The 22,308-nt window shown below is 43.0% G+C and overlaps 1 protein-coding gene across 3 annotated transcripts in view; it reads right to left on the reverse strand.

Moving 5' to 3' along the window:
• DNAI1 (dynein axonemal intermediate chain 1) overlaps positions 1–22,308 on the reverse strand; it is a 144,180-nt gene that overhangs the window by 47,395 nt on the left and 74,477 nt on the right. For all 3 annotated transcript variants that reach the window (XM_088157069.1, XM_088157070.1, XM_088157068.1), the window contains 3 exons: positions 9,212–9,301; positions 4,572–4,659; positions 2,650–2,729 (listed from right to left, as the gene is read on the reverse strand). In XM_088157069.1, coding sequence (XP_088013195.1) covers positions 2,650–2,729; positions 4,572–4,659; positions 9,212–9,301 — 258 coding nt within the window. The remainder of the gene's footprint in view (positions 1–2,649; positions 2,730–4,571; positions 4,660–9,211; positions 9,302–22,308) is intronic.

The raw sequence follows: 22,308 nt of genomic DNA on the forward strand, positions 1-22,308 counted from the left end.
CATGCCTGCTCTCTGGGGAAATAAAAAAAAAGTTTCCCTGGAATTCACTTTCCAATTTATTTAAGGAATTATCTAAAATTCGGCCCATGGGGAGAGCAGCCCATGTTTGATCCCTGATTCAGACAGCATATGAGGAGTCTGTCCGTCTCACTCAAGATGCAAGCACAGTACCGAGAACTGAGCAGCTGAGAGCAGCCACGGGACCTGAGAGCTGCTCAGGCTACTGTGGGACTGTCCCTGCTCCCAGTGCCCCCGTGGAGCGAGGCTGCAGAAGGCAGTCCAGGGCCAGCTCCAGTAAGGGCTTCACATCTGCAGTGCTTCAGCGAAGTACGTGATGAAGGTGCGTGGTACTCCTTGAGAAATGTCTAGAACAGCAGCTGACCCCAAAACATTTGAAACTGCTTGTAGCAAGCTCTTGGAGGATGCTAAGGGTAGAACCACTCTTCCCCATGTTTTTTGTAGATACTGTGAAAACCTGCTCATGCTACACACAGGATTTCTCTTCCCTGTGTTGTCCCAGACCCCTAGTCTGATTGAAGACGGGCTCTTCCTGCCCATGGGAACAAAAGGGTTTTTATAGGGCTGTGTTGCACATTGTGAGAATGGTTACTTTTCACTGAGGCTTACCAATGCAAGAATGTTGCTTACCAGTAACCCCGACAATAAAAGGGGAGACACTATGTATCAGTATTTCCCCACATTTGTCTAAGTAAGAATTGCTAAAATAACTGAACGGCTTCATGGCTGGGATCACTTCTTGCTTTAAAACCCCATCCTAGTTGTAGTTTCACTGAATATTATCTAAGGCAGAAACATCCATAGCTTTTTCAATGCCAAATTCTCTCCTGTCCAGTGCTCCTCTGTGCTCCATGCTCCTCCTTTCCTGTGTAACACATCTAGGACACAATCCTGAAAATTTCTTCATATGGGCCCATCTCACACTGAGATCCACCGCCACACTCACCTACATCAATCACTCACCCAACTAGAGAGGAATTTAAAACCTGTGGTTCCTTACTGCCTTTTGATCAGGACTAAACACAACAGTACCCATCAATTTGGAGTACAATAGCCAGGGTACCAACTCCTGTGGGTGACCAGACAACTCAGAATATCTGCCCATGAATGTATGGATGTTTTGTGTTCTGAAAGCATCAACAAAAACACAATGCACCTACCCACTGGCCACTGTCAACAGCTCAGCTGCCCATTCCACCCACCTCCCTCCTGCACCTATCTTGTCCAAACAAGTGAGCAGTATTCAAAAATCCTCCCTAGATACTGCCTGGGAGAGGGAGAGATTTCAATCAGCATCATCCCTCTGCAAGGGATACGTATTTGTTAAACACATATTGCCTAAATGATTGGTACTGATTTCAGGATATGATTTCCTTTGGGTCCTTATTCTGTTTCAGCTTCATTTTGCAGGTGGGATACGGGGGAAGGAGTTTGGACCATCCTCTAGAGTTATCTGGATGCATCTCTCCTGCATGTCAGCCTCCTGCTGATTGTCCACCCGCCCACAATGAAGGGCTGAGACTACAGATTTAACAGAGCCCAAGAGCCAGCTCAGAAGAATGCTGTGCAAATAACAGCTGTATTAGGAAAGTGCCACTGGCTTTATTTTCAAGGCTAAATACAGCAGAACTCAAAACTTCTTATTTTTAACTCAGTTTCTCAAGAAAACATGATGCCTGTGTCCCTCCGTGTGCTCATCTCTCTTCACAAACAACTTTTGCCCTCACTGGCATTTTCAGACAAAGCTAGCTGCATGTGGGATGCGGTAACATTAAGGTCTCACACATTCTGTGCAAAGCAATGGCCAGAGAGTACAACACATATGGGCAGTGTCCCTAGTGTGGGAAGGGCAAGCACAGCGCGGCTGCACTCACCACATGGCTGGAGCTGGCTGGCTGACAGCTCCCGCCTGGCACTGGGAACCAAGGCACCAGGCTGCAGGAGGGCATTGGAGGGGAAGTAGCCAGGACTATCTGCAGGAAACAAGGGTTATAGTGTGGAGGTGGGATCGGGATCACTGAGCTTGGAACAGTGTGGGGTGATCAAGACAAGGAAAGTTTGAGTATGTAGCAATGGACTGGAGATAGGAGAGCAAGGAGAAAGTGAGACTGGGAGAAGGATCTAGAAAGATCTTACATGTCTTTTCCAACCTAAATGATTCTATGATTCTATGTGATTGTGGAAGGGAAGGGCTGCAGGACAGTAATCCATAGGAAATACGGCTTCATTAGACTCACTGCTCACAGGATAAAAAGTCTGAAAAGGAAAAGAGCTGATATTTTTCCTGCCATTTCCCCATAATCATGGGGACAGAGGATCAATGCCTTTTAACTTCTGCTCTGATCCTACTTAGCACTTCACTTGCACAGCTGCCATCTGCACGGCATTTTCTGTGATGCAGTTTGCATGAAAAACGTTTCTGCAAAAATGGGTCTTAATTGGGTCTGTGCAGAGAGCTCCCTGTGACACTCTGCAGTGCTGGTCAGTGCTGGTCACCACAGGCATCCCAGGGCAGGACCAGGCTCTGAAGCTGTACTTTCTTACCACCTAAGCAAACAGTTCAAAAGATGAGCCTGAAAGACACGCATGGGGCAGAGGATGTAAAACAAAGGATCAAGAAATAATTTTTACCTTATAGATCTTGCCCTCTTCAGTACCAACGAGAAACAAATAGTCTATCTTTTTGTGAAAATCAAATGATGTCCCACTGCCTGTTAACAAAAGAAAGGTCTGTCATACAGAGAATTGGTTCAGCTGGCCAAAACATGTTTCCTGCCTATGGTAAACACGCACTGCCTGTGTTTTCAGAAGCGATTTATTAGCCCGAAGCTCCCAAAAGAAATCAAAGCCACCCCTTCCACTAAACTTTCCAAGCAGTCTGTGTCCCCAAGACTTGCAATTTGAACAGTCACCGCAGTGATATGTAACAGGGCACTGAAAGAACCAGAAAGGAACTGGAAACCACTTTAGCCTAGGATTCATTTTGGTAAGAGTTGAAATCGTCTGATACAAAAATAAATATTGTAATGGTCTGGCAACCTCCTATTGAAGAAGAACAGATATTTTCTGTTTGTTTAATATCCATAAAAATGTAAGTAGTTTCCCATGCATAAAAGAGCCTAGTGAAAAAATATCTCATCATACCTTCCTGTGCTCTTTTTACCTTTAATTCAGAATCTATTTAGCAGGCTCACCTCAGTAAAGCCAATAGCGAAGAATGTGATTTGTGAAGAAATTCTCTGCTAGGGACAGAAGGATCCTGTTAATGTCAAAAGCCCTGAATGGTACAACATTGTGAACTATGTTTAAAACAGGTGTCAACCACAAACAGGATGTGACTCATTGAGATTTTGTGGCTTCTGCTCCTGAGGCAGATGCATCATCATCCAAGAAATCCAGTTCACATGTTGGTGAAAGAAAATTTCAGCAGGGTTCTGGAGCAGAAGACTGTTGAGTGCCAGAACTACTTGAGGCTGTCCCTACCAGCAGGGACACCCACAGCAACCATCAGATGAGAAACAAGAACAAGCAGACAAGGCTCAGAAGCAGAGAGGTACAGAAACTTTCTGCACAGGCAGTTGTCTTAAGCATTATGTCTTTAACATTAACAAAATGTAGTTCTCAAAGGAATTGTTACAGTAATTTCAACTCTGTAATACCATCTGCATTTTTAACATTCAAATAGATTGTTAAATATTCAAGACAAGTCTTTGAAAATCCATTTCCCAGTAACACTAACAAATAATCCCAAAGCCCCCAAGAGTTCTGCAGTGTGCTGCTTCAGATGGTTTCTTGCAACCTATGTGGCACTGTAAAGCTTCCCACAGACTGTTCAGCAGTTACTAGCCTAGAAACACAGCAATTCTTAAAAGCAGAGCAAGGCCATCCTCCAAATAGAGGTCTCGTCTTCTCAGCCAAAAGCAAGTGTAGAAGGATGATAAGAGGATTCCTCAAGGACCTCCTTGTGTCATTCAGGACCTCCAGAGCTGACTCATCCCATCCTGTCTTAAGCACAGGATGATCAGGATGAGTGGATTCAGTCTAGAAGGACTGCACTGACTCCACTTTGTATGGAGGAAGCCTAACACAGTAGCTTAGAATAGAGGCTGTGTTTTTACAGAGCCCAAACTCGATGAGGCACGTCCCAAAGCTGTCCGGGTGAACTGTGCACCCAGGAAAAAACAGAAGTTGTTTTTCACCTTGATTTTGCCAGTCCAGATCAATGTCTGACAGTAAGAACAAAACTGAGTTTTGACATAAACAGGTATGTGCTTTATCCACATAGAGATACCCCAGTAAAATGGACATTTCTTACATTAATGTTCAATTCATCTTTTTATGTAAGCAAAGGCAATATGTAACCAGCAAAACTTGACTCAGTGGCCATTGCTCCAGCCAGACTTTGCCCTACTACATGATGAAAGCAAGGAGGCGTAACTCTCCTTTAGCTCCTTTCCATCTCAACACCCTGCTCCCAATTTAATTTCCCAGAATGACTGATTAGAGGCTTTGTGTCAGCAATTAATCAGCATGGCAAGGACTTGGGCTCTTACCAAGCATTTGCAGCTGCAGCCCCTCTGGCCCCTGCATCGTTGTTCCATCTGCTGACAGCTTGATGACATCCATGTGAACCAGCTCATTCTGCAGGCAGAGGAGATTCCACATGAATAGCATGCTTTGCAGCAACAATACAGAGACATTCAGTACTTTGAAATGGCAAATTTTATGGAGGAATTTTAAAAAGCTTCCCAGAAGTTGCTTAATGTTTCACATTTGGCAGCTTGCTAACATGATGCTTTCCATAAAACCTTCAGGAAACTGATACTTTGGTGCACTGGAACTGAGAGCCACTGGTACATTATCTCAATATGTGCACTTGACCTGGAAAATTTTCAGTTTCTTGGTCAGTGTTTTTTAGTGAACATTGGCACAGTCAGCTTGAATCGTAGTGTTTAGTTAAACCACCCTTTGTGGTTTAAGATGGATATTTCATATTCTTGTGGAGCTAACTAAAGCCTCACATTAATGAACAGTAACTTATCATCTTGCCAGTTCCTGCTTCTAACATCTTCTTGTTATTCCCAGAGCAGCCCGATTTCAAAACACTCTCAACTTCATGGGCTCTGAGATTCCAGTAACACCTAGCAAGCAGCTTGCTCCAAGGAAAAGCGCCCCATGTTTCTGTTCTCAGCAGAGTTCTAAAGAACTCTCATGATACTGCTGTGCAAGGTGGTGAACACAGGGCCAAAAGGCTGTGTCCCAAAGAGTTTACAGTTGAGGTGGGAGACAAAAGACAAATGCAAATATACACAGTGTAGGTAAGTATAAAAAAAGTACCAGAGGGAAGGATATATTCTCAGACTAGCTTTGGGAGTTGAAATACCACTGCAGAATGGAGTTGGTTGTAACAATAAGAACACTCTGGGGCTCCAGTGGTCTCTTCCAACCCCAACCATTGTGATTCTCTGATTATGTGATAAAAAGAACAAACAACTAATGATTAGTGAGTAGTATGAGCTGCGGACTGGATGGTATAATCTGCAAATATCGCATTGAAGCGCTGTGGGAACAAAACATAACTTCTTATTTCAGTGAATTAAGTTGTAGTTGAAGCTACTCTTAGCCCAGAGCAGGACTCATGTGCAAAAAGAGATTCTGCCTGGCAAAGTCAACTGCAGGAATTTCCATGCCGGGGAATGTGGGAAAAGATCTTGTGGGCACCTGCTCAGTACTGCAGTAGAGAAGAGACAATGTTCTATAAGGCATCTTTATCATACTCTGAGGGTACAAAGTTGCAGAAGATTAAACAAAGGTCAAAACCCCATAAAGTAATTTTCTTCTCACTAATTCTTACTGCTGCACACCCACATGCACTGGCCTATTAATGGCAGTAAATTGTTCTCTGAGAGAGCAGCAAGAAGCAGGACAGACTCCTGCAGAGTCTGCAGAACCTGAGCAGCTATTACAGCACATTGGTTACAAATCTGATTCAGTGAGTAAAGGCAGGAGTGATGCTAATAAAGAGGCCACACGTACTGTTTTACGTGTGCATAACCTGAAAGAGAGTGCCCAGAGTAATCAGGAGCAGAGTATATTCCACTGCACATCCAAATAGGAGTGGTGGTGGACTGTTGGGAGTGCAGATTAGGACAAGCCAAGCAGGTACTTGCTCCTACTCAGGCTCCCAGCTGTGTCTGCTCTCCAGAGAGTATGTGCCCTGCATAAGTCTAGTCTGAAGAGCAGCTTTGGAGCTGCCTGCAGCTGGTTATGTTGATAAACCCAGTGTGACACAAGTGTGATCTGTGCAGGCCCAGAAATGTGCTAGCACACTATCTGTGTGTTCTGGTAGAAAGGCAAACCTCTAGAGACTTTTCTAAACACACACCTTTCTGCAGCCTTCCTCTGAAGATTTCTCCCAGCACCTTCACCTGGCAGAGGCCCCTATGGACAGTTTCTACAGCCCCTCTCCTTCACAAATGACCCTGCTTGTGCAGACTCCTCTGCTGTGCTGGTTTTATCTTGTACCCAGCTTCACAGCATAAAAAACACTTCTGTTCCTGAGGCTCTCTGTCCCCAGAGCCATTCACATATTCCTCTGGGTAAACAGCCTGCTGACAATTTGGCCTTCCAGGAATACTGAGCAATAATATGTTGCTTCTGCCTAATAATCGCAGAGCACTTTGTAAGCATTTAGTGAATCAGGCCTTACAGCTGCTGTTTTCCCCTTAGTTCTTACTAGCCTTAAGTGATGAAGCAGGCCCAGAGCTGTTCAGTAATTTAGCTATAGGTCATACAGGAGGGGGTGAACTACGACTACTAATCAAACCCGGGATTGCTGAGCATCAGCCTGAGAGGCAATGCCATGCTGCATCCCAAACAATTCTTTGAAATGGCTGTGACATTTCTCCTTTTTGATAGGCAATGTGTGCACCCAAGGTGAAGGCATAGAATCATTCGGCAGCAGAAGTCCTGCATCCTTCCTTGATGTTTCACACTTTTATGAGGACCCAAAGTCAAGTCAAGACAGTCTAAGTACACGAACTCACATGCTTTTTCATGAAATTTGTCCAAAGTGATTGTGCCCCTTTCTAACAGAGACAACCACTATGGTGAAGGCAGATCAACTGCCCCTGGCTAACTCTTCTATCCAAATTTTGAATGTGGTTTTCCAAATAGTCAGCTGGAAGAAAGAATGAAATTATTTACTTTGTGATCTCAGCTTTGGAAGTGTCAAACAGCTACCAGTGTTTGAAGAAGCTTTATTTCTGGATAGTTCTGTCAAAACGATTAATGAAGCACTCATTCATTTATTATGCACCATGATTTTGTAGAATAGAAAACGTCTGGAGTATCTTCAGTTTTACCCTAAATGAAATCCAGAAAAAGTTCTTGTGAAACTGGAATTCAAGCATTTTTCCTCTCTGGATAAAAACTCCACAGATTATAACAAACCATTCTTTCCATCCTGTGTCTTGTTTTCTCTGTCGAATATCTGTCCTCCCCCAAAATGTCCAAAGCAGACAGCATCTAAAATGTTGCTTTCCACCCCTGCCTACTAAGTAAATACCAGTTCTGGCAATTTCAGAGGCAATTTCATCTTAAAAAAAAAAATCTTAAAATAGTCTTTTCACATGGGTGAGGCCAAGTTCATTACAGTAGTGCAAGGAATAAGTAGAAATGACAATGTGCTAAGTGGATACAGATCTTAGAAGTCACACCAAGGAAACTTAGAAAGAAATATCTACATGTTCAAGGCACAGCAAAAACAGATTATAATGTGGAAACAGTTAAGCACTGGTGCAAAAGAGCCTCTGCTTGGTGAGCTCCTATCAGAATCCATCTGCAGGCTCTTAGGTTGTCCCAGCTGTGTCATTTCTCTGAAGTAAGAGACTTCTGCCAGTGTTTCCTACCTCCTAAGGGGGCCATGCTGAGCATACTCAGTTACTGGGGCTCAGTTGGCAAGTGTACCCTGCCAAATCACCTCAGCTGGATGTGTCTGGATGCGGGCATGTACTGCCCACTTCAACAAAAATCTTTTGGGCATTCCTATTAAGGGCATAACGCAGGAGCTGGGAGCTGGGTCTATCCCTGTCTAGGGAGCTCTTTTGGGAGAAGGACTTGGGATGCACTTGTAGAAGGGATTTTTGATTCTGAATCTGCATGTATGAACCTGGAAAAGTCTATAAAAAATAACTTCAAAATCTGTACCGTTTGCCTGTGCTTACACTCTTCTTTAGGAAATGCTCCTGTTCTTGAACTGGACATGAGGCTAAGATTTACATATAGTGCTAGAAATTAATCCCTGCCATGGCAGCAAGGCCTAAAAATTTCAGAACAGGCAAACCTTGCTATAACAGATTCAAAAATGAGCATCCTAGGATGTAAAGAAATGTCTTCTTTTGTTGGGGAATAATGGGACAGCTGCTTCAAACTCATATTTAGGGCAATGCAATTATTTTTTAGCAAGAGATTTGAAATTTTCAAGTGTAAAATGAAATAGCCAGCAGAAAAACCCACACATTGGGATTCAGAGGCATGTATCTAAGGGTCATTTTGGGACGTTAATTCTAGGTTTCTATTAACATATTTCAACATACTCCAAAAGGAAATGCGAACTAGTTTGCAGGGAACGCAAACTAGTTTTAAGAAGTCGTATTGAACGTAAGTTGGCGGGGAGAAACCCACTGCCATCCCACTGCAAATGCAAACTTACTCTGTACTACTCACTCTGTCCCACATGGGGAGAAATTTAAATTGGCCCTCTCCCAGTCCAAATTGAAATCTGTAGGGGAGCATTTTGAGGATGAGAATCTAGAAGATGTGGCATAAAGCAGAGTATTTTGTTCTGTGTCTAGTTGACCCTTCTGGGACAAAGAAAGTGTGAGAACAAGGACCAGGCTTGAAATCCTGCTGCTGTCAAGCAGGAAAATGATGTCTCATTTTCAGGCCCATGGGGTGCTACAGGTGCAGGCAAGATGAAGGTTAGGTCTTGACAATGAGTAGGCTGACCCTGCTTCATTTCAGAGTTCAACATGGAGCCCCAGATCCAGCTGTGACTGCACCAGCTGCTATTGCTAACATTTCTTTTCAAACCTGGCTCATTAGAAATAAAAATAATACTAATGAAACACTGAACTTTTGAGGCAATTGGTTATCATTTGACTGGAAAAAGAAATTGCCACCTACTGTTTACCTTAACTAAAGTCCATGAAACAATCCGCCCATCCGAGGAGACAGAGAAGAAGTTAGAATTGTTGTCCATGTCATCCTTCTGCCACTTGACCTTAAAAGAAGAAACAAGAAGACAGTCTCAGTCAGCACAGGGCATTCAGTATTAGCCGGACAGAGTCCCATGACCTCAGCAAGGTCTTCTGAAATCCTTCCTAAAAAGCAGCTGGTTTGCACCCCAGAGGCTTGCTGGTGTGAACACTTATCTCCACCAACAATTTTAGAATTGTCCCAAGCACCCTGGTCAGCCACTTTCCTGCAGGATGCTCCAGCAACGGAGGAAAACCCCTCACCTGGAAACTCAGCACAAACCCATGGCCACTGGAGCACTGTCATCAAGGATGGGCCTTGTGAGGTGTCTGAGCTATGCACCAGACCTCTACACTGTGGCACAACATCATCCCAGAGATCCCTAAGACATCTCCAAACACCACCAGTGGTGCCACACAAAGGTCCCCCAAAGCACTAGCCTTGCCTTTTACATTTGACTAATTACATTTCTCCAAGTGCAGTGCCACGTGGCTACCCTTCAGCCAGACAACCTCAAATTAGCTTTCTGCCCCTATGTGGGGTGCAGGCAAGACTTGCAAGCAACATGTGACAAGGGTCCTTGGGGCACTTCTGTTTTAGGGAGATGAAAACTTCTCCATTAAAATTTAAATCTTCCCTATACCTTCAGGTCTGCATCTGTCTGCCTGGTAAGGAGATTTGCCTTTTGACTGTGACAGCTCAGCAGGAGAGATTAGAACTCAGATAAATGGCTTACAGTTTAGAAGAGACATTTCAGTTAGACCAAAAGCATTAAGAACACTCGATTTTCAGATCTGGGAATTCAATCAGACTGAAGTGAAAAGAATGACTTGTCACTGGGTCTGTCAGCACACACTCCTGTTGGCATCTGTCAGATTAGGATGGGGACAAGCATTTTAGAAGGTTCTGAGAAGGTTTTCAAAGGTATAGCTGTTCCTGTCCAAGCAGTGGAGCAGATAAAACTCCCTAAACATCATCCCATAAACATGATAAATGGATTTGATCATCACAGAGCTTACCAAATACTCTATCCATGACCACTTATGTAACTCATACCTAGTCCAGAAAACAAATAGCACTCTCAATACTTTAATTACACAGATTGCATATTACTGTGACAGGTCCTTGGGAAAAACTGTTAATTCTCTTCTGTAAAATTGTTTATACTATGAAGTTCTGTGGAGCATGAAAATTAAGCAAGAGACTCAGCAAAGAGTAGTTAACCCTCCAATGAACATGTTTTCTTCCTTTTCTGAGGAAGGAAAAATAGAATGTAAAAGGAACCCATCTAAGAATACCTTAAAATGCCAGTTTCATGCCTATAAGACACAACTGAAGAGCCTTGAGAGGCATATATCTTTGAATATCCGTGCATAGGTGAAATTTTAAGCCTCTATGTGGAACTGATTCTGTTATCTGGCATTAAATGAATGGCGTAATTCAAAATGACCCAGAAAAAAATGATTCATGATTAAAAAGCAGGTTCAACAGAACAGTGATTGCCAAGGCTGACCCATTGTGGACAAAATGTGCTGGGTATAACTATTCCAAGAACATCTCCCTGCAATTCTGAGCTACTGCTGACACTGATAGTCACCAGCAGCTGTTTCAGATGAAGGAGCTGGTGTACTGAGGAGTTTTAATTCAAGGTGAGAAACGCAGAGCTCAGGGACACTGGTTACAAAAACATATCCAATATGCCTCACACTGGGCACTGAGAAAGGGTCATATTTTGAATTAAAAGATATTTTAAATGTCACTCTAAAATGGTCTGACAGAAAGATGTTTTTATGTTTATGTCCAACACAGTTCTCTTTTAACTCATGTTCCTTCTCTCCAGCTTGCTTTCCCAAACATTTGGGAAAAACTTTGCAGACCATCAGACCAGTGGCAAATACGTGGATGAAGATTCAGCAGCTGTAGTCCATCCCCATCACTCTCTGCAGACACAACTTCTGAGTCCTGATGTCTACACTAACACAGAGTGTTGCAAGAACTTAATCTGGAGGTGATCAAACAGCATAAGAGCTATCATGAGCTCATGGGGGATTTTTCCCTAGCTAATTCCTTTCAGCACTCCCAAAGCAAAGAGCTTTACCCCAGGATTTGCCCACCCCAAATACCCTCTCTCTGATGGCGATCTATTCATGTTTTCTATTACTAGTTAGGTGTCACAGCTCTTTATCCATTAAATGGATAGGTGGGGTCACCAGCCCCAAAAATCAAGTAGGCTGATTTGCTTGGGGTACTCTTGCTCCTCTATTCAAAGCAGTCAACAGTACTTGAATTAGGTACTTTTTGTAGACAGCTTGAAAAACAGCCTCTCAGAGACACCAGGCTCTGCCCTCAGATGACTATTAGCAGCTCTCCGTGATGGTAGCTTGAATTTCAGAAAACAGAAATTGGCACTTAATACTTTCAATTTTCCTTCAACACCTCTGACACCTTAATCGTGTTTGTGATCTTTTCCTCCTGATCTCTGAATCCCATAAATGCTTATTAGAGTAATTAGCCCTCATGATACTGCAATCAAATTGGGCATCTGCTCAGAACTGGCCTTTTCTCTGCTCCCAGAGGCTTGTCAACATGGCACAACTGTCATTAGCAGTATCCGTGCTGTGAGGGGTGGAGCATTTAAGGAGAGAGCCAAGCAACTGTCTGCACAGTGGCAAGAAGTTAATCGTTCCCCTGAAGCATGTGATAATCAGCCAAGGATTTTGGCTGTGTGAAACTATTTAGAGCAAAAGTTCAACTATGATACAATCAGAGTAAAGAAGCACATGAAAAAGAAAAGTGTGTGTAAACAGCAGAGAGGAGACAAGCAAATAAAAAGCAGCAAGCATTTTCTGCCCCTGGTCATGATGGGAACTGTAACAAAAACAAGCCATTTTTTCAGTGATCTTTAACCTGACTTTTTTGCAGTGCAAAATTACTGTGTGAAACTCCTTGCTGTAAGAACAGCCTCCTACCACTTTTTCTTTTGATTTCTTAAGGCTCGTTTATTTATAAAGAAGTTGAGACTATTCAAGACTTTATTTAATATACAGAAATATAAATATTAAGACCTCATGTTCATTACTATGTACAGCAGGTTAGCAGGGTGATAATCCATTCATTTCTAGCAAGAGAATACTATCATTTTTATCTGAGGCAGCTGGTAATGTCCAGCAGGAGATTAGACCATTTATCCAATCTGATTTTAAAATGCCCATGTTTCTGATGTCATTCCTATGAAATAAATAATGCTTGATCCATTTGCACGAGACACAGGCTGTTAGTCACTTGCACTGACACAATAGAATTGGTGAAAATCACCCTGGCCAGGAGGCTGGAGTGTGGTGCAGGCACCAGCTAATGCAAACAAAGACCTGGCTAGCCCTTGGCTTGCCAAAATTCAGATACGGGGTGTCACATGCAACACATGTACATTAACTGATAAGCAAGTCCTTCTCTTTCTTTTCCTATAATTATTGTTCAAGGAGTCCTTTGTCAGCATTGCAGTACCATGGCCCTGCTGATACCTGCTTTAAGTGAAATAAGGCAGATTTTTTGTCATTTGGGGCCTGTAAAAAACTAATAAAATCCGCCCCAGCTAGAGAAGAGGAAAGACAAAGGCATTATCAAGTCCTTCTCCCCCCGCCCCCCCCCCGAGTCACCCTTACATGAACTGGCCAAGAAAGACACTCAGATGACTTTGGGCTGCTGAGGAAAGTCCATGCTATTTTGACCTGGGGACAAATTCCTTCCAGTGCCAACGTGGCTATCAGTAGACTCCCAGGCAAAGCCATGACAGCAATTCAGGGTTTGGAAGGACCCAAAACACATATCTATTCTCTTCGGAGACACTCCCCTGCCGCTGGTGACAATTCACATAGGTTGCTCTCACAAGTCCCCAACAACAGGTACTCAACAACCTCCCTGTAGATACATCTGTGTTTAATTGCCTTATACAGAAGATTTCCTTCACCAAGAGTCAAGCCAATTACTCCTTACCATCTCCCCAGTGGATACAAAGAACAACAGTTTACTCCCCTTTTTCTAACAGTCTTCAAAAGGGCAAGAAAAGTGCCACTGTTCCTTTCTCCCCTGCTCAAACTCAAATCAATTGCTTCAACTGTTGCTTCCAGGTCCTGTCTTCAGGACCCAAGCCTTCACCACTCCTGTTCTTCCTCTTCAGCCTGGTTCTGCAGCTGCAAACACATGGTACAAGACTACCCTGAGACAGGAGTTACAACCTCCTCTCTCTTACAGCCTTGCTAATTATTTAGAATAACACATATCTTTGTGTAACAGTATTGCATTGCTGATCACTGGTGGTGATCAGCTATGCTTCCCCTTGGGCACCCTGCTGCCTAACCAGCCATCTCTTATTTCGTATCTGTGCATTTAATTTCCCCTCTCTAAATGCAGTATTTGCTCTTGTCTTTATTGAATTTCATCGCATTGATTTTGGGCCTTACTTCCAATTTATCAAGATAATTTTGAACATAATCATGTCCTACAAAGTGCCTTGTCCTCCCAGGGGGGCTTCCCTATTCTGTAATTTGAGTTGTTAATGAATGTATTGATCAAAAAAACACCAGAAGTGACAGCTCACTTGCTGGAGAGTCTCACTTGAAGCACCTTCAGACTCTGACAATGAGCTCTGTATAACTGCTCTTTGAGCACACTGCCTGAGCCACCTGAGCAGCCTCTTTATGGCAATTTTACCTAATTCATATTTCTCTGCTTTGGTTATACATATGCCACTGTGTAAGCCCAGATCAAAAGCTTTAGTCAAGTCAAGACGGATTGAGATGATAACCTTGACTGCCTCTCCCTTATTCATGACGCCCATTTCTCTGGAAAAAAAAGGAAAAGATACTGGCTTGCTAATCTATTCTGGACAAATCCATGTTGGCTTCTCTGAATCACCTTATTAGCTAGACATTTAATAGTAGTGTTGCCATTTATTCAAGTGCTTTTCCAATCTTTGAAATTGGTCTGATTGGTCAGTAATTCTCTGGGTCCAATCCTATCATTTTCCTCCAGGCATTTTTCTGCTCCTTCCAGCCCTTTGAGACCTTTGAGTCTGGTTATTTCTTTAAGTACTCCAGGGTGTGTTTAATCTGATCTTGCTGATGATCAAGAACTTATCGAAATATTCTTTAATATGCTCTTTCCTTATTCTGACCTGTGCTTTTTTCCTCTTGTTACATTAAGCAGATAGTCTCAGACACTCACTGTAAGATTAAACAACACAGCATCAAATATTTCATCCTTATTTATACCACTCAGTAGTAGCTGAAAGTTTGCTTTAGTAATAAGTCTATAATTTTATTCCTTTAACTACTTATATGCTTCCCAAATATTTTCCTTTTTCCTTTTAAGACCCAGGATAACCACAGCTCACTTAACACATTCAGTTCTTTTTATTAATTTGTTTTTGTGCTTTTCCCTAATACTCAGCTTTAGACATGGCTTTGTTTCTGTGCCTCAAGCATTTCTTTGTAAGTCACTGTTGAGCTGCAGATATAACTGTACAGGCCCTCTCAGAGACTGCCATTCTGCCCAATCCAGCAGCTCAGGATTTCATGCATCTGCCTCCTTAGCTGAAGAGAGCCACAGACTTATAGAAGTTCACGTGTGCACCACAGAAGCACAAGTGCTTCCCAGCCCTGCTGTGCTCTCCCAGCCACCCTCTTTTGCCTATACCTTGGCCACACAAGGTAAGCAGTGGGATTTAGACCCTTCTCCTTATAGTCACACTGGCTAAAGACTTTTACTCCAGGCTTCCCACTGACAAACATCTGCTCCTTGAACAAGGGAATCAGCTTCAGTTCTCTCTTGCTGTGCTTGACGTGGCAGCCAAGCACAGATACAAACCCGCTGTCCAAACCACATTTCCTGTGTCAGTATGCACAAGCCTGGGCCAAAGCAAAGTGCCAGAAGAGCTCTGAGGCTCTCTCGAGGTGGACAAGCTGAACACGTGCTGTGATTTTGCAAGAGCACAAACTCTCATGGATGCAGTTTGGCTGCATCCGTTGCACAATGGCCCAGCTCACCAGCTGGCAGATGAACACTGTACGGATTCTTGCAGAGATGGGGTAAGACAGACCAAACTCCAACCAGGAATACCCATCTAAACCTAGGCACATTAGTTCAACTGTGGGCACCTTTGATCTGTGTAGTGGACACTCTCCATTTCACAGCTAGCCTGCCTTTTAGTCTGCCTCAGCGTCATGCTGAGGACTCATGCTGAAGTGCTGATCTACAATAAATTGCTCCACATCTTCCAAAGCCAGTTTGATTTCCCCTGTGCTCTGGTGCAAATATTCTCCTGGACTACCTTACAGCAGCCTCTGATCCGAACTGAGAAGCAGTTCTATTTCTTCACTCTGTCACCCTCAAATGTGTTTCTTATTGGTTCCTGAGAGCAACTTTCAGCATAACAGCATCCAGAAATATCAAGTCATTACCAACAGAGAAGAAATCTTTCACTTTCTTTTCCTGTCAATGACAAATCATAGTTTTTTGTTTATTCTCCTCTCTGGGTCACTTATCTATGCTGTTTGCCAAGGGATCTGCAGGTGTGAAAGTCTGCTTCTATACTCAGCTTATCCAGAATCCACTGACTTTTTGTTTTGCTGGAGCAAATAGTTTGTCCCTCCTTGCTGCTGAGACAAAGCAGTGCATCTACAACAAAGTTTCCAAATGTCCTCCATCAAGGACATTTGCAGCTATTCTGCATTTGTTGTTTATCATGCCTGACACAATAAGTGGACCTTGACACCTCGCAGAGGATCCTCTGCCAGCTACCACAAGCGAAGCCAAGGCCAGGCACCCTGAGGAGTGTAAGCAAAACGCAAGGCTGCTCTCCTGCAATCAGTCACAAGAGACACCCCAAAATTAATCACTTGGCCATCTAGAAAGTACAAAGAACTTAACTCATAAGCAAAGTAACTCCAGCATTAGTGTTTATATACATCAAGAGACAGGAAGAGCAAGGTTTAGAAGTGAGGAACAGTGCAATGTCTGGAGCTCCCTCCCTGTGCTGACTTGGACAGCAACACAAGTCATCCTATGTAAAAGTGGGAGGAAGAAAGACAGAAAATTTCATTCCTCCATGGTTATTCCAAATAACCATGGTTATTTGGGATAAAAGCAAAAACTGAGCTTAGTCCAGATGACTCATTTTGACTCAAGGCACTAATAAAGATTTTAAAGGACTGTGATAACTGAGTGCAGCCTGGTCAAAGGTCAAAGCAGCCCAGTCAGCCTCTTTGGCTAAGCCTATACTTGGTGAACAAAGAGCTCCTGGGGTCCTGCTTGCACTCTGAGCATATGATACGACTGTGGAGAAGATTTAGCTGTGCTCTGGTTATCTGTAGGTGTGGACTTCCTGCCAAAGGCAAATGTGGGCAGGCAGGCAGGCAGGAACTTCAGTATTCTCAGCTGGTCCTTCAGTGAGGGACAACAGAACCATGGAATCACCAGCATGCTCATGCTGGAGCCAGTATGGCAGGGTACAGCATAAAGGGCTCCTGTCCTGTGACACACACTGGGCAAAAGAGATTGCTGGTCTCTATTTGCACTTTTTGTCATTCCTGTCTATTACCTGGGAAACAGACAGCATTCCTGCTGTGGAAACCCTGCTGTGAAAGCATAGTCCCTGTCCACATCTGCACCCCTGGTCTCTAGAAAAACACTAGTATAAACACAGTGAGTCAAGCCACAACAAAAGAGGAGAAGCCATCCCAGAGATGAAGAATCAGGCCTGCCATATGGTGAGAGCTGGGCTGTCACTGTCACACGTGAGAGTCTTTCACATCCAGGAACTTCACGGTAAAAAGAGTCCATGAGTTGGGGGATACCTCTCTGCCACTGCCTGAGATACATTCATGGGGAGGATGTTGGAGACTTTTTTAAGGCATAAAAGACTTTTCAGGCCAGGAGACTTATGCCTGCATGAGGGCAAAATCAGGCATCCCAGAAAGCCTCATCTGAGCCTCTTCCTCCTAGAAGCCATTTATTGTTTGAAGGAAGACACGTCCTACATCCAACTACAAGCAAAACAGAAGCATTAAGGCTGTCCTTCTTTCAGTGACATATAAAAAACTGTAACTAGAAATTCAACAAAACTAACTTTAAGGAGCACAGACAGATATACTGACTCTGTAAAGCGTGATGAAATTCCATCTAGGGTACTTAAGGGAGCAGCTGAAGCAATCTCTGAATTTCATAGCAATTAGCCATGAAAACTAGAAGAGAGGAAAGGTCCTGGGGGACAGGAACAGGGCAAAAATGCCCCCAGGAAACACAAAACAAACCTGTCTTGAAGGATAGGTTAAAGGAGAGTGGATGAGTCAGCCTAATGCTGAACCTTCAGAGCTAGAACAAAGTATTAAGTCATCTGTACATATGTACAGGATAAGAAAATAAGAATCAGTGAATATGGTCTCCTCAAAAAAAGACCTTGTCAAAGAGAATTTATTTTCTTCCTTTTCAGGGTAACAAGTCTAAAAGAAAGAGTAGATTTGGATCTCTAATTTTGTAAGGCTTTCGGCCTACCTTCTGTGATGTCTTCAGAAGAAAGATAAGGAATTACTGTGAAGTGGATGAGTGCTTGAAAATGAATTCCCAAGAGTTTAGACAGTGATTTTTTGACCAGATGGGAGAACATCTCCAGATGGTTCTCACAAGGGACTATCCTTGATTCTTTTAACTTTATTTAGTTTTATTTTTTTAATTTTGTCTAGCCTCTGCTCTGGGTAGCATCTCCAAGGCATCAGGTTCAGTTCTATACAATATTTTCATTAGTAAGTTGCATACCAAATTGCAAAATACACAAAGCATTTGCAGATGGTGCAGTTGAAAGACATTGAATTACATTAGGATAAGGACTCAAAGTTATCTTGAAAAACCAGAGGAGTAATCTGAAAATGATAAAGTGAAATGTGATAAAGACAAGGGCAGAGGAAGAAGAAAGCATTAAAAGTCTAGAAATTAGGGAATTTCTGGCTAAGTGACAGTAGTGAAGAAAAGCATCAGTGGCTGGTGGGCTGGTGAGGGAATTAGCAAAGTGATACTACTGGAGTGGCACCGAAATATTTTCACATGTATTTTCACATGTAAAATACAGGAGGCAATCACTCTGTTAATATCAGTGAAGACAGCTAGACCACCCAGTCTCATTTTGAAGAAAACACTTCAAGAATGATAACACAACATCTGTTAAGGCATGATGGGAAGAAGACACTCTTAAGGCCTCTTCCATTTCTCATTTCTGTGGTTCACAAACAGTTTCCCAGCTCCAGAAAGGAAGGTGGTTTTATTTTAAATTCACTCTCACCTCTCACATGTTTACTGTGCGTCATGTTCAATCATACTGTGACTGCTTTGTTCACTGCAATAGATGAGACTGCTTTGTAGAGCAAACAAGTCTTTTGAGTGTGAGTAAAAGCTGATGAGGAGAGATAAATGAAAATTACTCGTTACTTAAAAATAAATCCATTGAAAAATGTTCCTATCTTAAAATCCGGGTTTTCTTTTAAATGCAAATGTTTCAGCTATGACAGGAATCTGCAGATAAGGGAGCTGCTAAGCAAAGGAGGGTTCTCAGTGCTGTTCAGTCTTTTGTAGAAAAATCTGTCAACATTTTACCATTAAATCATGCAACAAAACAGAATGGATCAGTTCCATTTGCTTAGGAAGTAAACTTGCCTCCATGACAGGAGCCATTGAAGTGTTAAGGTCTATAAGTAGTAACTCCTTCTAAGGTGAGTCAATAATATTTAAATATTTAGCTGTAGTGTTTGCCTTAGAGAGGAAACGGTTTAGACATCTGATTAATATCAAAGTGTTCAAAGATTCCAATGTCAGTTTGGGCTCCCTGCATTTCTCTTACATCTTTAATGAGCAATTCCAACCTAAAGGACTCCCTACCATCCTATCTGCAGCAGAGGCAGGGATTTACTCAGATGGCTCCTTACTTTGCCCACTGTATGTTCGTGGTAATGAACATGGCAGTTAGGAGAGTCAGGGTGACTGACAGGTTTGGTAACAGCAAATAGGTACTGAAATAAAGTCAGGCGCTTCATCTAAAAAGAAATCAGGCAGCAACCAAGGCAGCCTGCTTGGCAGGATCATATGTCACCAAGCAAAGATGCAGGAGGAAGAATTCTTTCAGAATACCTATGATAATGAAAAGCATCTCAAAACCCCCTGGAACAGAAGACACAGCCCAGCATTGCCTGAATGCTGCAGGAGCAGGCCTCAGCTCCAGGCTGTCACACACCTGCGTCATGAGTGTGAGGCTGGATGACGACTTTATTTATGGCCCAAATTCTGGGCCTATCTGGTGAAATATAGCTTTTCTGGCTACAGGCAATACTAGGAACTTCCCATCTAATAATTTTGCAAATTATTTATCTTCTTCTAGCAGCATATGGCTACTTACAAGTTTTACTACAAGCATTCTCAGGATTTTGTCCTCCAAAGTCCTTGAAAACTTCCAGATAGCTGAGGGAAAACAACTAGATGAGCTCAACAGCAATGAGGAAACACTCTAAGATAAAAGTCCCATATAATATATAGTCCCAAAAAAACTCCTCTTTAGAAGAACACTATTCTCCTACACTTAGATCAAGTGCCCTCCACCTTAAAGGGACCTTCCGAGGATTCAGAGGACCAGGCTCCATCTTTTCAGCACAAGTGAACTAAGGGTGCAAGGTCAGCCAAGAAGAGCAAGGAATCAGGCCTACTGCATCAGACCATCCACAAATTTGGGGTACAGAAAAAGGGTAGCAATACCTTCCCTGCTAAAGAGCACATGTGGTGGTAGTGGGAGGGACTCAGCAGTAAGCAGAGCATGGACATAGGAGTGCCACTGAAGCAGGGCAAAGGCCCAGCCTGAGGCTTGTGCACCACTCATGCTTCAGAGACTCAGATTTATCTGAAGGAAGCAGAGCTCAGTTATAAATAGCACTGGATAAGGCTGGCCCTACTTTCAGTTTGTTTTCTTCCAGCTGAGATTTGGATGCTCAGCTTTGTACAGTGTTTCACCAGGAATATGTGTGCTTGTTCCCCTCACAGCATTACCCAGTGAATTTATTAGGCTGGCATGTTAACAGACGAGCAGGGAGGAACCAGACATTAGACTGTCACCTGTTTGTCCTGTCAGTGGCTGTGTTCCCATGTTAGACACAGCACGTAGATGAGCATGCCAGAGGCCAACAAAGCTCAGGGGTATTTCACCAGTTGCAATTCACAGCTCTTGGTTTCAGTTCTGACTGTGCTCATGGTGCAAGATTCTCAATTTACAATAGATAAAATATGAAGTTTCACACTCCTGTGTGCAGGAAAAGCAGACACAGGGCAGGCAATTTCACATCCAAACCCCCAAGCTGCCTGATGTTGCTACATCAGAGAGTGTCTGCAATACACCTGCCAGAAGTCCACAGGATCACATAGACTTGCAGCAGGGATGGGGAGAGACTCCCCTGGGCCCTGCTGGATGCTGAAAGCCCTGGACTCCACATCGAGCTGTGGCAGCTCACCGTGGCTCTCGGGGTGAGAGAAGAGTGGGAGTCATGGCCAGCCCCAGCTCCCTCTAACTTGCTATCAATGTGACCTTGCCTGCACCATCCTTGCCTCTAACTCGGCCATTATCATTCTTACTTTTATTTCATCCTCTTCAGAGCAGTATTCTGTTGTTTCACAGGCTGTACAAGAGCCATTAAGACCCATCAGTGTGTTTATATATACACTATAAAGCAGCAGAACAGAATTCAAAGATCCAAACAACCAAACAAATGCATTACAACTTCCCTGATATTTTAAACCTCAGGCTAACATCATCCAACATCTCAAGGCTTGAAGGGACTTTTAAATTTTATAAGTGACATTTTCTTCACAAATTAGCCCCAGTGCAACTAACTGGCAAAGAAAGTTTCTTGTATTTTGCTTGGAGACATCAGAAAAGAAATAATCAACCTGAAAACCCACAGAAGGATGGTTTGGATCTTAAGTAAAAGGAAGAGGGTAAGTGTAGCATGAGAGAATAATCTATTTAGCAAGGAAGAGTGAGAGCAGAAGGTAGAAAATAAGTTCAGCATCTGAATGAAGTATATAGGGAAATGCAGCCTCAAAGCAAAAAGAGCTCATTTTTTAGACAAACATTACATGATCTGCAATGGACACTTTGCTAGACAATTTCTAACCCAAAAGAATCTATGCCCAAGGCACAATTTTAAAATAACCATGAATAATTTTTAAATCTCCAGAAGACACAGTTAGACACAGTAGATACCATCTCAAAAAGTACAATGCCAAAGTTAAACTATCAGGGATTTTGTTCATTATTCTCAAAGACTTTTAGGAATAAGCATTTGGATGTTTACCTTTCCTAACCTATATTGGCTTTAAAGGTGTCCAACAATTTTGGACAAGGTACAAGCACACTGCAAAAGATTTTATCCAGCATTTCTGCCACAGGATTATCTTGCAATTTCCACCACTTCTACCATGCATAAATGAGTCCAAAGCTTCCAGATGAATTTTTGTGGCTTAGCACAGCCTTTCCAAAAAGTGGTAGAAATTAACTCTGTGAGAGACAGGACTTCCTCCATTCGGGCTGTGCCTGTAGTGAGCTCTCAGAGTAACTGAGAACAATCAGAAAGCTGCTGATCTTGACCTGATTTCTACAGCAAGCACATGGCAACTTTCCTAAGCACACCTCTTCCTTCCCAGCTCCCTCCAGGAGAGGACAGGGATACAACTGATGCTTGTCAGTCACTAAATGTCTCATGGTGCTGCAGTGAGGAACCCAGTGTCAAGCACTCAGCAGACAGGACAACTGCTGCTGCAAGAGCCTGTTACTGGACAGAGAATTCAGTGTGGGGAGTAGAACTACTTCTAAGGACTGCAACAAGGAAGCCTCTGACTGACTGAGATCTTTGGATCCCACATGCAATGCTCACTGGTCCATGGATGTTTCTCCCACTGCTTTCTGCTTCTGTGCAAGTGCAGAAGAGTGAAGTGACCTCTCTAGTC

The sequence above is a fragment of the Sturnus vulgaris genome, chromosome Z (genome assembly GCF_052056855.1).
Source record: "Sturnus vulgaris isolate bStuVul1 chromosome Z, bStuVul1.hap1, whole genome shotgun sequence".
NCBI lineage: Eukaryota > Metazoa > Chordata > Aves > Passeriformes > Sturnidae > Sturnus > Sturnus vulgaris.